Source organism: Pelmatolapia mariae, linkage group LG15 (genome assembly GCF_036321145.2).
Source record: "Pelmatolapia mariae isolate MD_Pm_ZW linkage group LG15, Pm_UMD_F_2, whole genome shotgun sequence".
Lineage (NCBI taxonomy): Eukaryota > Metazoa > Chordata > Actinopteri > Cichliformes > Cichlidae > Pelmatolapia > Pelmatolapia mariae.
Genome location: NC_086240.1, coordinates 39,618,418 through 39,634,386, shown reverse-complemented (window position 1 = coordinate 39,634,386; position 15,969 = coordinate 39,618,418). Strand labels below are relative to the sequence as shown.

The window sequence follows — 15,969 nt, the reverse complement described above, 5'->3', positions numbered from 1 at the left end:
TGTTATGTTACCCAAGTGTTGCACCAGTGGCGCCTCATGTGTTGTGGGTATGACAGTGTTTGTATGCAGTCACTGCTTTTTAGGTAACACACCGATAAACCAGGAGAAAACGTACTGGAAGCCTCTGCTGCACATCAAGTTACAGTGAAATGCTGAACACTGTTTTCACGGTTTTACAAATCCCAGAATGCACAAAATGAGGGGTTTTATTTTAGTGAACTAGTTTAAAAGACAATGAACCAACTAAAGACCAAAGTGTTATGGAAGGCTGAACACTCTTATTAAACAATCTATTAAGATTAAGATAATAAAAAAGATCCATTTCAGATCAATAACTGTCAGACAAGTGTGAAACAGAAAGAGACAGAGGTGGCAAAAAGGGGCTGAAGATCTTATAAGGAAACAGATTTCATATCCAGAATTTGAGCTGAACTCTAATTAGACTTTTGACTTCAAATGATTAATTATAATGATTACAGTAATGCTTTTTCACCCCTGCCTGAAAGCTCAAAGTCACTCACAGTCTAGTTCAGCTCAAGCCACGATGACCTGTGGAAGGAGTATTACTCGTTGTTTTTGACTCTGCATCAGGGTCTCTTACCCGCTGTGCTTTCTGTAGTACACAACAGTTGGATGTCAGCTCCAGCTCTTTGTCACTCGGCTGCCTGAGGCCTGAGAGTCTGCTGCGACTGTCATCTGGACTCCCCTCCTGCACTCGCTGACTTCCTGCAGTTGTCCTTGCGAGACGGGCTTTGTGGTCAAAAACACTGCTGGTCCAGGCCGGGTGAGCCTGTGTCCTCCACCAAAGTCATCTATTTTTCATGCAATTGGTTTACATGTGAATAGCAAAATAACTGCATATTGCTGTTTTTGAATAACCGTGTTTGATAATTCTGAACAGCCTTTAGCCTGAAACGCCTTTCAGAGTCATTATGCTTGTAACCCTGTCGTAGTAGGTCACATGACAGGGTTATTCCCACTTCTGGTTTGCCGCCTGCCACTTAAAATCAAAAGACAAGTCTCTTAATGAAACGGCAGCATCCCTGCATAATAATGTGACAAAATTATTTTCAGTGGGAAACCAGCATCAAAGGAAGGAAGTCAGTGAGCTGATCAGCTGGTTTGCTCAAAGTGAAGAGCTGATTTTATCTGTTTACTTTAAATATGCTCTCAGACATTCACAGTGCACATGCGCCGCATTGACATCCAGTCTGTTTCCTCTTCGTCCTGTCATATTTCTGTTGATTTTCCTCCTTGAATCAGAGGAAAAGGTCATCTGACCTCTGGCAACGTTGGTTCTCGGACTCAGCGAGACTCGCAGACAGATCTCTGAGCTGGAAAGTTGGAGGAGGAGCTTATGCTATGTAGGGGTTAGTGTTTTCTGTCAGACTCGGCATCAGTTTAGTCTTTCACCTCTGACCTTTGACCTTCATTCCATCATCTGTTTGGGACTGAAGCTGCTGCTGCTGTTTGCTCTCAACGAGGGAACTTTTTGTGATTGAGCGTTGGATTCATGGCATCTCAGATGTTCTTGCTGTTTGAGAAAAAGGACGAAAAGCCAAAAGAAGAATTTTATCAAAATGCTCAAATAAATTGAGCTCAGATTAAAGTAGATTCATAAAAATGTGATTAATCAACAGTGCTGCAGATTTATTTGCTGCATCATTCAGCTGGTTTTGCATTGCTGTATTTGCTTCACCTGCATGAGAATGTAGGTCATTTGTAGGAGGTCGACTTCTGCGGCATAAAAAAAGATGGAGGAACGTGTTTCTGCACGATTGCTCGCTGACACGTCCTCTCGTCCTGTCGCTGAATCTGCTCATCACAACAGGAGCAGCTGTTTGTACTGACTGCTTCACTGTTATGTCATCAAATCAATCACCTCTTCGATCAGCATCTGTTTCCATGCTTTTCACTCTCACTCTGCATGTTTATTCTTCCGTAGCAGCCTCCACCATTTAGCTGCAGGTCTCACATTTCATCAACAGCAGCAGCAGCAGGATTTGGAGCAGAGCTGTTTGGTGTTGCTGACAGGAAGTACCCGATTGTTGTGGTTAATAAAGAGGCGCTCGCTTTGCTGGAGCAAAATATTCATCCATCATCCATCCATCTGTTCCTCCTCCAGGCCTCACGTGACAAACCTGAAGCTGATCAACTGGTCAGAGCTTCAATGTAAAAGCAGCATTTTATTAACAGTTAGTAGCTGTTAGGACTTGATAAACATCCTTCCCTTCATGGTAGAGACATAAAAAATAAATGTTTTTTCTTCTTATCTATTAAACTTTCTCTGTGCCTCGCCTGGTGAACTTTTGATAACAGAGTGATTCCTTCAGTGTCAAAATAACTTTCTAATATTCATAACTCTCACCTAATGGTACATTTTTAAATTGAGATCCAGTTGAGTCAAGGAATTATAATCATAAAAATATATCAAACTATATCAAGTGATCAGTAGGACTAAATCATATGATAGCGCACTAGCATAACACATAACTAACATAACATGAAGGTATTTTAAGAGCTAGCTGTAGCTCATTGTTGTCATTAAACAGGTGCACAGTGTGTACACTAACATCATGTACTGCATATCAAGATACACGGCCTCCAGTACCTGCATCAGTGCAGCTCAGTCATTGTTTTGACTGATATTGAGCTGCATACACAACAATCATTGCAGTCATCTGCTGCGGGTGGTATTAATTCAGCTTATTTGAATGTTATTTATATAGTACCAAATCACAACAATCACTACTGCAAGGCTTATTATTATTAGTGTTTTTATGAGTTTATGTAGAACTCTTTTTATAATTTATTTAAAACAAAGAAACTAGACCAACAGTTTCTTGCATCAAGTATCTACAGTTAATCAAAAAGACATAATCAGGGTTGAAGAGGCCTGAACAGCACTCAGCACTTTCTGTGTGGAGTTTGCATGTTCTCCCCGTGTTTGCGTGGGTTCCCTCCGGGCACTCCGGCTTCCTCCCACAGTCCAAAGACATGCAGTTTGTGGGGATAGGTTAATTGATTAGTCTAAATTGCCCATAGGTATGAATGCGGGAGTGAGTGTGAATGGTTGTCTGTGTTAGCCCTGCGACAGATTGGCGACCTGTCCAGGGTGTACCCCGCCTCTCGCCCTATGACAGCTGGGATAGGCTCCAGTGCCCCCCGCGACCCTGAAAAGGATAAATGGAAGCGAGGAGCGAGGATATAACAATGAGACTTTCTGTGCTGAAATCTGCCCTCTGTGAGTTTGACCCACTTGGATGTAAAATGTGTTTTTATTCATGAAGTCCCAGTTCGAGGTTTGTAACCTGCTTTATTTTTATATTTGTGAACAAAGTGAGAGTCGATCAATCCTGCCACCTGCTCCACCCCCACATCCTCCCATCCTCCATCTCTCTACATCTCTGTCTCCTCTGGGACTGTCTGGTTACTGTGGCAACCGCATCCTCCAGGCATGAAAGAAAGGGAGAAAGAAAGAGGAGGAGGAAAATGGTGCCAGCATCCTGTCAGTGTTTTTCTGCGGGTTTAAAACTACTTTATGTTGCATATTCGATCAGCACCAGATTGTATTATTAAACCAACATGATTTATTTTGTTTCAGCTGTTTAGACTGAAACAAGCTAACAAAAGCACTTCCTCTGTAGAAAATGGTACAGCTGGTGTTCGTAATGTTGCACTCTCATATGTGCAGCATAAAAAATCAGTAACATTTTGTCACATTTAGTCACCTCCAGGTGTTGTGAAGACAGAAGTGGCTCAGTTTGGAAATCTTTAAATGCTGAAGATTTATGATGTACATCTGAATTCATTCATGTGTTTTTTAGCTGCAGCTTCTACCATGTCAGCAGCTTTCAGCGTGTGCGTTTTCTTTTTCCTTTGTCCTTCCATTCTTTCTTACTCTGTGTTTTTTCTTTCTGTCTTTTGTCTTTCTAGTAATTTTATTTCACAGTGTATTTCTTTCTTTCTGTTTTGCTTGATTTTCAGCTTTTTGTTTCTCATTTCCCATCATTCGGTGTTTGCTTTTAAACCACGTGGTTGGTTGACTTTGACTTTTAGATTTTCCCTTTGTCTTTCATTCGTCATTGATCTTTCCTTTCTTTACTCTGTGTCTTTCTCACTGGACTTTCTTAAACGTCCTTTCTTTCTTCCTCCTTTTCTTTTGTTTCCTCTCTTGCGGTCTAAATGCTGACACAGGATTTTCTTTTAGCATCTCTCTCTCTCCGAGTCAATCATCAGTCCTCTCAGGCCTCTGTGAAGGTTAATGACTTTCAGCCTCCTCCTCGAATCCAGCTAGACTGGATTAGTGTGTGTGTGTGTGTGTGTGTGTGTGTGTGTGTGTGTGTGTGTGTGTGTGTGTGTGTGTGTGTGTGTGTGTGTGTGTGTGGACGGGTATTAACATCTTCATGGGGACCAAAAATTGGTAGTTTACTATACTTGTGGGGACAAACAGCCCTTGTGGGGACCAAAATCCCGGTCCCCACGAGTTTGAAGGCATTTTTGAGCCTCAAAATGTGGTTTTAGTGTCAGGGTTACAATTAGGTTATGGTTAGGTTTAGGGTAAGGGTCAGGGTTAGGCATTCATTTTTGATGGTTAGGGTTAGGGTAAGGGGCTAGGGAAAGCATTGTGTCAATGAAATGTCCCCACAAGGATATAAATACACACATGTATGTGTGTGTGTGTGTGTGTGTGTGTGTGTGTGTGTGTGTGTGTGTGTGTGTGTGTGTGTGTGTGTGTGTGCGTGTGTGTGTGTGTGCATGCGTTGGCATTGTAGTGATGGTTTAAGGTTTACTGGCGGAGGTGTTTGTTTAGTTATTTGTTGGTTTAGTTGTATTTTTAATAAAGGTTTGTCTACTCACTGTGATTATTTCATCCTTTCTCATCTCATGCAGTCGACTCATATTGGGGTCACATGCATCAAATCAGTTGTTTCCATAGCAACAGTACCTTTAACAGGGTTCCGTTAGCGCTCGTTAACTCTCTGTATGATTGGCCTGCCTCTCCAGAGCAGCTCTTTCTGCTCCTTACCCAGGATGCTTTGCACTGACTGCGGCAGTGTGTGTGTGTGTGTGTGAGATGAAAAGGGAGGCAGAAAGAGCCATCGCTCCATGCAAATCTGTCACCATGGTAATGAGGGGGGTGAAGATGGGCATGTTACCCTGTTAAGGGGAATAACCATATATCCGAGGACTTTGATGGGGAAGCACACACACACACACACACACACACACACACACACACACACACACACACACACACACACACACACACACACACACACACATTAGCTGAGGTCTGTACTGTCTGGGGACCTTCACACACATTTAGACTGCTACACTTATGACCTGTATTGGTTTGTTTTTGTGGGCAAACTCTGTGTGTGTGACAAATTGAATATTAGTGATAGTGTAGTTACATTAATTTGAATGTCTCCACTCAAAGAAACCAAAGTAATCAAGGAACAGCACAAAGTCTGTGTCTTGGATTCAAAATAGCCTCCTTTCAAACAGATTTGTTTTGTTTGTTTGTTTTGACATTTAATAATAATAATTAACTCCTTTTATACCGTGTTACTGAAGTTATTACTATGTGCAGCTGGTTTCAGTACCCAAATAGGTAACACACCCCAAAGAGTGATCAGGACCTGGGCTTTGCTTGTTGTGATGATGGACATTAATGGAGTTCATCAGAGTGATATTAACTTATGGCAGCACCGATTGTCAGCATAGGTCAGTGTAAGTGCCAAAAACTGTAGTTCATCTAATGGCCACTTGAGGCTGTGTCCAACAGCGAGTAAATTCCCAGAGACTCGCAAAATGTCCAAATTTAAAGAAAAAAAATGTTTATAGCCTAGTGCTAAATTTCCTTCTTTGTGACCATTATACCAACTTTACAGTGGGTATAAGTTTTAACCCATTGAAATTTTTTATGGCGTAACATTAACATTATTAGTGAGGTTTGATGGAAAGCTGGGTGGTGACACTGGCGGGTGTGGCCAGCTGGCTGCTATGCTTCACCTCGGCTGCAGTACTTTGAACAGGACCTCTGGATTATCTTTAATTTCCTTAATGACGGGAAATAATATGTGGTTAGGTTTAGGTCACTCGCTAAAATTCACCTTTTTAGTGACTGAACTTCTATCATATTATTTGTATGTTACTTAGTAATGATTTGTAGATGTCTTTGTTCGTAAAGTTGTTCGTAAAAACTAAATGAAGGACCAGAATGATGGTTTTTGCTGCTTCTGCTACTCTTCAAGAGTTCAGCTCTCAGATGGATTTAGAGAGATTTATTGGATTAGGATGCTGAGTCATTCATCACTGTCAGAGACAATGAGCATTTCTGTGCTCCATGGGTGAAGCTAATGTACTGCCCTGCCGACTAGTGACTGAAACTATCTTTTCTTGGAGACAAATGATTATTAAAAGATTTGAGGTGTCTCTCTTTTTAGGAGCCCGTTGTCTGATATTCCATCCACTAATAAAACCAACAGAGTGAAAGCTGCCATTCGCCAAATATACAGTTATTACTTTGTGAATAAATTAATAAAAAAGCACAGCGCAGCACATGTGGTCCATGATCAAATCAACGGGTGGTACAGATACTCAGTCCTCTGCAATCTTCCTGTAACACGAGAACACATCCAATAAAATCTGGATCATGCCGCCCCTCTCAGACCTGCAGCTCTTACCCACAATCCCCTGAGAGGCAGAGGAGGGAGAGTAGAGGAGAAGAGGAGGTCAGCCTCTCATAATGAATGCAGCAGTGACATTTGGTGCACCGACTCTACATTTGCTGAGCTGGACAGAAACCTGACGAAAGAAAATCCTTGAAAACATCTGAATAGGAACCAGACGCAGGACAGTAGCGTCAGTTTATTCACAACGTAACACAAACAAACAGCAGTGTGCGTCTCTGTGTGCCACTTTTCTGCAGTGAAGGTCACACCCTGGTTTGGACTAAAAAGCACACTGAGCATGTGCAGCTCTGACCCTAACTGTCACAGAGCCTCAGTGTGACATTAATGCATTCATCTGGTTTTAACATTTGTTTCTTCATCATTTTAATTATGTGTTGTGCACAAATGTGTTCATGATGCACAACTCTTGTTATTTTCTTTCCCAAACCCCTGACATTTTAAACAGTGGTCTCCCGTGGGAAATTTTGAGTATCAGAAGCTTGATTTCCTGAATTTTGATGAATATTTATGCACCAATTTGTTGCTGAAATGGTTATTTTTATGAAGCAGATCACAAAAATCAGGCTTGGGCTCAGCTCAAAGCACTCAGCCATTCTGTGCCTTTCAAATAAGATTTCTTTTTATTCAATTTATTTGTTATCTGTGTTGCGTCACCAAACACTCCGCTGTTCTTCTTTGTGTACTCCTGCAGTTGGAGCTGATATCAGGCTACCTTTAAGACCTTTGTTTAAGAAGTAAGCTAACCTAATATTCACACATTTGTAAATGAATCTGCAAACTTAGATGTTTCAGTAATGTGTGCGTACACGTACATGTCACACATCTCAATGTTTTTATGAATGTAGCTTCTTGAAATGCTGGCATTAATGTTTAATACCAGTTCCTACCCATACTTAAAGTGTAGGTACAGTAAAAGAAAACACAGAGCCATTTTACTGTTTTTCTATATCTAACTTTTTAATATATATTTTATTATTAAATTAACCTTTTTCATTTAAATGTAAATATGTAAATCTGTTTCATCAGACTACTCTATGTTATTTAAGCAATTTGTTCAAAGGTTATGTTTATTTTTTGGCCTTTGTGTTACTGCAGCAATATATATTATCTTCTCTTGTCTTGTAAATAATGCAGTTAGGATACTTTATAATAACAGAAGTTTGAGAATGGGAAATATAGTTTTTTCTTTACCTCTAAAGTCACTACTTTAAATTGGTACTTTAAAAAAAAAAGTATTCTTAAATGAAATTTGCATTTTAAGTAAAAGAACCAGTAATTATTTCTAGGTACTGAAAATTACACCCTTAAGTCAAACAAATGCATTTTGCTTTATTTGTACCACTTAAAAATCATTATTGTTGAAGAGAAAGATTTAAATCTTTTAAGTCAAAAGTGCTAAACATCATTTTTTAAAAAATCAAAAAGAAAATTTAAAAAATGATGTTTCCTTAATGAGATATTTGTAGCTGCACATAATTTAGTTTGAGGCAGTTTTTAGGAGACGTGGTTGTTTTATGTGCGACACAGTTGTGAAGAGTACTGCGGAAGTCTAATGCAGAAATATGAGACGTGACTGAGTGGAAAATTTGAAGCTCGGGCTGTTTCAGGATCAGCTGACTGGAAAGTGGAAAAAGCCAGAGGAGAACTTAGATAATATGTTATCTAACAAGAGCGTCCTGCCCGGAGGAGGAGAGGAAGCAAAGTTACCCATCACTCATACTTTCACACACTCCTACCGTTCAGCTTCAGGTAGTTGCTGCCTGTGTGACGTCATCAGACCTGCCTCCAGCTTTTAACCATCCTCTTATGTGTGTGTGTTCCTGCAGGAGGCGCTGCAGAGTGTGAAGATGGCCAACACCGTGGCTTCCTATGACCAGTTGGCCCACCAGGTGGAGGCGCTCCGAAAGGAGAACTCCCACCTGAGGAGGGAGCTGGAGGATAATTCAAACCACCTGTCCAAGCTTGAGACCGAGACATTCGGCATGAAGGTCAGTGGCGATGGAAGCACTTCGAGCCGCTCTGCAGCCGCTGGTTCCACCCGTAAACTGCATATAAATGATGGGCGTAGTTAAAGTCAAGGCAGAGCAGGAAGTGTCTGAAACTTTTCTCATTTTAATGGCCAGCAGGGGGCGACTCTTCTGGCTGTAAAAGAAGTCTGATTGTGCTGAAGAACTCCGGGAAACAAACATACTACTGAAATAATGTGTGACCTCATTAAACACTTACCAGCTGAGTTTATGGTTTCAAATCCTTTTAAAATTTTTCAAGCATAAAATGAATTATGCTAGAGTAAACAAAGACCATAAAGCAGGAGATGATGTAGGGTGTTTTTGGATCGACAGGGTGCTGCCATGTCAAATATTCCCGTTGCTCTTCATGTCTATTTCCAAACAGGCAAGATGGTGATTGTTATAATGCCCAAGTGGGGATTTCAAAAACAGGACTTCCCTTACCAGCTGGTGACTTCAAGGTGGTTTTGTCTTTTATCTTTTATCTGTGGTTCCACCTAATTTCATATTCCTCCGTTTAATGCTAAATCATTCTTTTCTGTAAACTTATATTTAATAATGAAATTACAGAGTTAAACTTGCTATACTATATCTAATATTTTTAATGAGTTTGATTTTAAGATAGTTCCGTATATCACAATAATAATGTGGTTGACACAAAGTCCCGAGCTATGCATGAACTGGTCTGCCCTAGCACAACACACACAAACAAAATAAATAATAAAAATCTGACATGTCAGTAACCAGCTGGGCTGAACATAATGAAAAATGTCCATAACATGCTTCCAGGGTCACGTGTACTCTTCTTAAGCTTGTTGATTTCATATTAAGATTATTTTAGGATTATTTGTTCAAGCTGCTAATCCTGATGTTAAAAAATAAACCTTTAAATTCAGATTCTCTTTCATATTTTTGAATTTTATAGCCTGTAATCAGACATCTTAATCAAATCAGCTATTTCTATGTCAGAATAATGAATAAATTCACACTGAGAACGAGAAGGCTGTAAATCAGGCCAAGACTCAAAGGCTGCTGGATGTAAATCCCATCAGCTGCAGGCACACAGACACACATGTGCATGTACACATGTACGCACTCACTCACGTGTCCAGATGCTGAGAGCAGCTAGATTATGAGGCAGAGCTCAGCAGGTTTTAGTCAGAACCAGGACAGAGAACGGGGAGAGCAGACATACACACAGCTGGAGTTCACTGCTGCACCAAGTTCACCTGTAGCAGGTGAGTCGACTGATAAAAACACCTTTAATATCCAAACTGATAGATTACAACTAGCTGATGAGAAGGAAGGACTGCTTTTTATTCTGCTTTTTATCTCTATCAGTGATGAGGTGACGTTTTATCTGCTGCTTTTAGGGATTATTATCTTTTTATGTTTATTAATCTGAACTCATCAGTCAGGATAAAAATGGAGATAAATCAAAAAAATCATTTTGTCTGGTTAGTTTGAAAAAATCACTAACAGCCATCAGATATTTCTGTGTGTCATGTAGCAACTAATGTTTATACTGCAGTCATTTTAATATATTCAGTTTATTACCTGTAAGTAGTAACTTCATGGGGGTTTAACCACAGATCTCATGAGATTCAATAGCTGAGTTTTATTTATTTTGGTGGAAAACCAAGTCTTTGTCAACTGCAGAAAAAACCAGAGCTTTAACTGAGACTAATTGCTCCTGCTTGTACATGGAGGATAATCTTTCTAGACTGTAACAGAAAATGTTCTTTAATACCACAAAAATCCCTGCACTGCGCGCACTGTGCTGATTTCAGTCATTCGTCTCTGCGTTCCTGGAATATGCAAAAACAACGTCCGTGTAACAAGTGGGATTTGCTGGATTTTGAATATAAGCATTAATTCATACAGAGAAACACAGAAGACATGTTTCTCTGTGTGCACAGCTCAATCTATATGAATACCAAAATGACACAAAAACGTTTAAAATACAAATTTGTAATGAAAATGTGTTTTCATGTATACATAAACAACAAAAACACAAAAAGGGTTAGTCAGTTCTTTCAGTTTCTTCATTTCCAGAAGCAATACGAAGGAGGTCACAGAATAAAGCGGGAATAAAACCGGACTTTAAAAATGAGGAAAAATGACTACTCCGTGATGTTTGAAGCTTCTTTGTTGTTATCAAATCTCATAAGAGAATCCTACTGGAAGAAGTCCGCTTTAAATCAAATATACCTTACAGGCTACAAGACCAACAATAATACGCCTCACAGAAGGACCCCAAAAGGCTTATGTTATTATATATAAGATACTTTACTGCTTAATTGAGGATATTCATTTTAAATTTTGATAAAATAGAAGCAGTATAATGTCCTCGTAAGTGGATATTAGGCCCTTGTAGAGCAAAATTTAGTATTTTGGCCTAGATAATCCAAAATGTGATGTCCACATATGTGGACGCCAGGTCCTGGGAGGTTAAATGGGCAATTTCCCTATGGAAGTTTTATATTGACCTTAAATAGAAATCCAGCATAGGAATTATTACATCTAACATTCATTTAAAAACACTCACCACTCAATGTTACAATTAATCACTTTACTGTAGCGGGTGTTTAGAATTTTTGTAGTAGATGAGACCAAGAAGAACGAGATCAGGAGGAATGTCTCGTGTGTTTGCGAAGCTGAGCCAAAAGCACTCGCGGAGGAGAGGAAACTGAGTATAACAAAAAGCAAGACGTTTATTTAGGCTGATGAAAAAATAGCCAAACAAGGCGAGACAAAACAAAGACGGAACTAAACTAAAACCTAAACTGGAAAAATAAAACTAACCATGAAAATGAGGACAAGAGACAACAACATGAAACTGAACAGGAACATGCAAAAACATGACTGTGAAATAATCCAAACAGAAGTACTACAGCAGAAAACAAGACTCTGTGAGCATGACGTGACATGAAGACAACAGACAACCCAACATGAACAGAAGGACACAGAGGACTTAAATACAAGGGTATATAATGAGGGAAGTGGAAACACCTGGGGAGACACAGCTGGGGCTAATCTGACATAACAAGACAAAGGAAGCAAAGCAGAATACACAGACTTTCAAAGTAAAACAGGAAACACGCAAACACAGAGGCAAGGATGACAAGAGAACAGTCCCCGGGCGTTTCTCAATATGCGTACTTGTGCGTACTTGCGTTCTCGTGTACTCGTGATACGTCATCAGTCGGAGACCAAGTACTGTTCCAATTCGAAGTACGCATCACGCCGAGAACGCGAAAAAGTCCCGGATGTGTTCTCGCTCCGCCCGTTTTATCGAGCATGCATCGGTGGTCACTTGTGTGGACTTGGTACAGCTAAATATCCCAGAATGCATTTCGTCCAAAACTCAACAGCGGACTCCCGGCACATCGTTTCCAACCCCCCCCCCCCCGCTCGCGGACTTCTCACTACTCAGGTTAAAGAAACCCCAGCAGCTGTCTATAGTATTGAGTGTCCACTAAAATAAAAATAGAAGCGTTCTAACATCTCACCTGCTTGTTTTTATTAAGGTATGTACACGTATGTACATGTACACTATTTTTATTAATAGAGGTTTCACTACTGAGGTTAACAATGATATATAAGTCACTTAGATCACTTCTAAATGTTAATGTTTGGTTCATTTCAGTGTTTTATTTGTTCCTGAGTAAACCGGTTTGGCTGTGATTAAAGTTAAGCTTCATAACATGTTACTCACAGTTAAATTAAGAGGGGACGGCAGTAGAAACTCCGGACCTGTGACATCATCACGTACGCTGGTGTTCCAATTGTACAAATCGCGAGTCCGTGCTCGCGTTCTCGGCGAGTCCGTACTCCCGTGCGTTCTCGGCCAGTACGTACTCGCGTACTTTAGAATTGAGAAACGGCCTGGGTCTCAGACCCAGCCCCTGACAAGGAAGTGACCTTTTGACCTGGAAATGTATATTTGTGCAGTTTCACCTGGATACATTCATGTTGTTTTCTTTTCTTCTTAGGAGGTGCTGAAACAACTGCAGAGTAAGCTGGAACAGGAGGCAGGAACCCTGGCATCGTCTGGAAGGAGCGACGTGCTACACCAACTTAAAGGTCGAAATCTGGCTTAACTTTTTTTCTTTGTAATTTGAGGATTGTTTCTGCCTGAGGACCATTTTCTAGGAACCATTTAAGGAACTTGGGATGTTCACCCCCAGAAAGTTCCCCTCATACTCAACAACATTATGACTTGAGAACCAGGTTCAGATTTGCTCGTCTCTTTTTTCTGGATTTAGAAAAAATGGTTTATGTTGACAATAATTTGCTTTAAAATCACAGTGAGGAAAGGTTATAACTGTCTGTTTAGTCACTGTACATCTGGAGACTACATTTCCCCCTTAATTGTTGTAATTTTCCTTTTAATTTCTGTCCCGGTTGAACCTACCTGACTCTGCTGGTGTGTGAAGCTCAGAGCTCAGAGCCTCCAGTGAGACTAATCATCACTTACAGAGAAAGGAGATTGACTCATTCAGCTAATCTGATTGGCTCCAGCAAGCCAGGCCTCATTCAATTAAATAGCCAGTTATTGTCAATTACTTTGTCTGGACAGGAATTTGTTCATTTCCAGCTGACAGATGTGTTTATAGACTTCAGCTGTCTGTCAACTCAGCTAGACAACTGAAATTAAATCAGTCTAATTAATAAACATAAAACCAACAGTTTAGCTGCATTAACGCTGAATTTAGATAACTTTACTTCAAATGTAACTATACAAACTTAAAAGTGGTGGTCCAGTTAAAAAATAGAGTGTTTTAGTATTATTTATGGTACTGGTAACCAGTGAAAGCCAGCCGGGGTTAGACAGATGACAGATTTTATGACAGAGCATTTAAATAAAAAAATAGACTGTTGCTAATGACAGAATATTTTTGTTTACACAAATTTAGCATTTAAACACCAAAACATCCAAAGAAAACAGATTAAAGAAAAAACAAAGATTTGCTGTTAAAGTCTGAAAAAAGTGGAGACGTTTGTTGTTGTTTTTCCTTAAATATAATTTTAGATCACAATAAGTAAAATGAAGACAAGCCTATCACCTGCATAGAAATGACCAGATGTAAATGGCCTGTATTTGTATAGTGCTTTACTAGTCCCTAAGGACCCCAACGCGCTTTACATATCCAGTCATCCACCCATTCACACACTGGTGATGGCAAGCTACATTGTAGCCACAGCTGCCCTGGGGCGCACTGACAGAGGCGAGGCTGCCGGACACTGGCGCCACCGGGCCCTCTGACCACCACCAGTAGGCAACGGGTGAAGTGTCTTGCCCAAGGACACAACGACTGAGACTGTCGGAGCCGGGGCTCAAACCGGCAACCTTCCAATTACAAGGCGAACTCCCAACTCTTGAGCCACGATCGCCCCGTCAACAAAACCGCACAAAAAATTCCCATAAAAACAGACCCCTGCAGAGGCAAATAAGGTGCAAATAAAATAGGTAAAATTAAAAAAACTTAATGGATTAAACACTGTATAAGTCCTTTAACAAAATAATTTTATGCAGAAATATTGCAAAAAAATGTGAATAAAAATATACTGAAGAGTATTATTGACGAATAAAAGTTAGTGACTGTAATTCTAAAATAAAATGCTGAATATCCCGGGGCTGCTGTTACATCATAGGCAGAAATTCCAATTTTAAATAAACCAGATTTAAAAGTAGAGCCTGAGTTGTTGATCTGATGGCTCTTGACCCTCCTTCACCTCCTCCTCCTCCCTCAGAACTCCACATGGACCTCACCAATTACTACGAACTCAAACATCAACCTCATAACCTGAGGCTGCTGACAGGCAGCCTAGGAGGGGCGGGGCCAGGTGTTGGCGGAGGTGCAGAACTAGATGATCACCTAGCTCTGGCCCCGTCCTCGTGCTCCTCCTCCTCCTCGATGGCCGCAGTAAGCAGAGGCAGGAGTCCTCACCGATCGGCATCCTGTCAAAGCACAGTGTCTGCCGGGAAGACTGCCGCTGTCATCCTGCCGCATCACTTCCTGGATGGAGCCCCGCCCAAAATAGCTATGATCACTGGAGCAGACGGACGAGTGATTGACCATCACCTGGACGAGCTGTGCAAGGAGAGGTAAGCTGATTCACATAAATATTAACTGAGGCGCCTCAGGGTGGGAGGTCACATGGGACTGGTACAGTTCACAACGTGTGTCATCAGGGGAAGAAACAGAGGCGAAGCATAATGACTGCAAAGAGACCATTGCATAGTTTTCCGTTTTGAACTTGTTCTCTACTTTAAAATACCAAACAGAGTAAAGAAATCCATATAAAACAGAACAACACATTTTAGATACACATTTAGTGGAAAAAACAAATTGTTGATCGTTTTCTAGCTTAGTTCCTCCTGCATAGGCCTCCAAACTGGAGATAAGATTCTCATCTTCCTAAAAATAGCAGCATCAGAGCTTAACTGCACCTCTGAGGAGGGTTAGCTTTTGGTAAAAGTCCTTAAAAAATCTAAAAGCAACACTGTAACAACTATTGTGTCTTCAGAGAGCTGATTAATCAGCTATTTTTTAAGATTTAAAATAGTGAAAGGTATAATAACACAATATAAGTAGTGTTTAATTGTGAAATGTCAAAAAAAAACTTTTTCTAAAAGGAAATTAGACCTGCAGGCTAATGTAACTTGTTCCATGGTAGTTAAGATGAAGAGGTTTTCATCTGATGTAGCCATCAAACGAATGGCAATAAGCTCTGCCTTACTTGATGCTAATCAGGTTTTAGCCTGTCAGTGTTATGTTGTATGGTTATAATATAATAATAACGGTTACAACTATTTACAGGGACCTCCTGCTGGGGGAAATTGACCGAGAAGAGAGGGAGCGCTGCTGGTTCTTCAGCCAGCTTGAGGAGCTGTCACAGAAACTGGCCCAGCTGCCACGCATCGACACGGTGAGAGCTTTATTGATAAAATAAAGGATATAACCACAGAAATGCAAGCTTTGGGTGTTTTTACTCATATATGGAATTGTTATTTTGTCCAGTAATCAGAGAAACCTTTGACCTCTGAGTGTTTCTGCTGCTACAGTTTTCACTACAGATAGACATGATCCGGCAGAAGCTGGAGTTCGATGCTCAGAAGATCCGGTCTGTGATGGAGGAACGCTTCGGCACCAGTGATGAGGTGGTTCACAGGACGCAGGTGAGTTTGATCAACTCAGTTTCCTAAATAACAACTGAAAGAAGCCAAACATTGGACATTTCCATAGTTTTAT

The 15,969-nt window shown here is 40.5% G+C and overlaps 1 protein-coding gene across 3 annotated transcripts in view; it reads left to right on the top strand.

Moving 5' to 3' along the window:
- Positions 1–15,969, top strand: part of apc2 (APC regulator of WNT signaling pathway 2) — a 42,119-nt gene that overhangs the window by 3,674 nt on the left and 22,476 nt on the right. For 2 of the 3 annotated variants that reach the window (XM_063495834.1, XM_063495833.1), the window contains exons 2-6: positions 8,528–8,689; positions 12,706–12,796; positions 14,468–14,822; positions 15,538–15,646; positions 15,783–15,896. In XM_063495834.1, coding sequence (XP_063351904.1) covers positions 8,549–8,689; positions 12,706–12,796; positions 14,468–14,822; positions 15,538–15,646; positions 15,783–15,896 — 810 coding nt within the window. In that variant the 5' untranslated portion in view covers positions 8,528–8,548. Of the gene's footprint in view, positions 1–8,527; positions 8,690–9,880; positions 9,949–12,705; positions 12,797–14,467; positions 14,823–15,537; positions 15,647–15,782; positions 15,897–15,969 lie in introns of those variants that run through there. The other variant, XM_063495835.1, reaches the window with a different exon arrangement.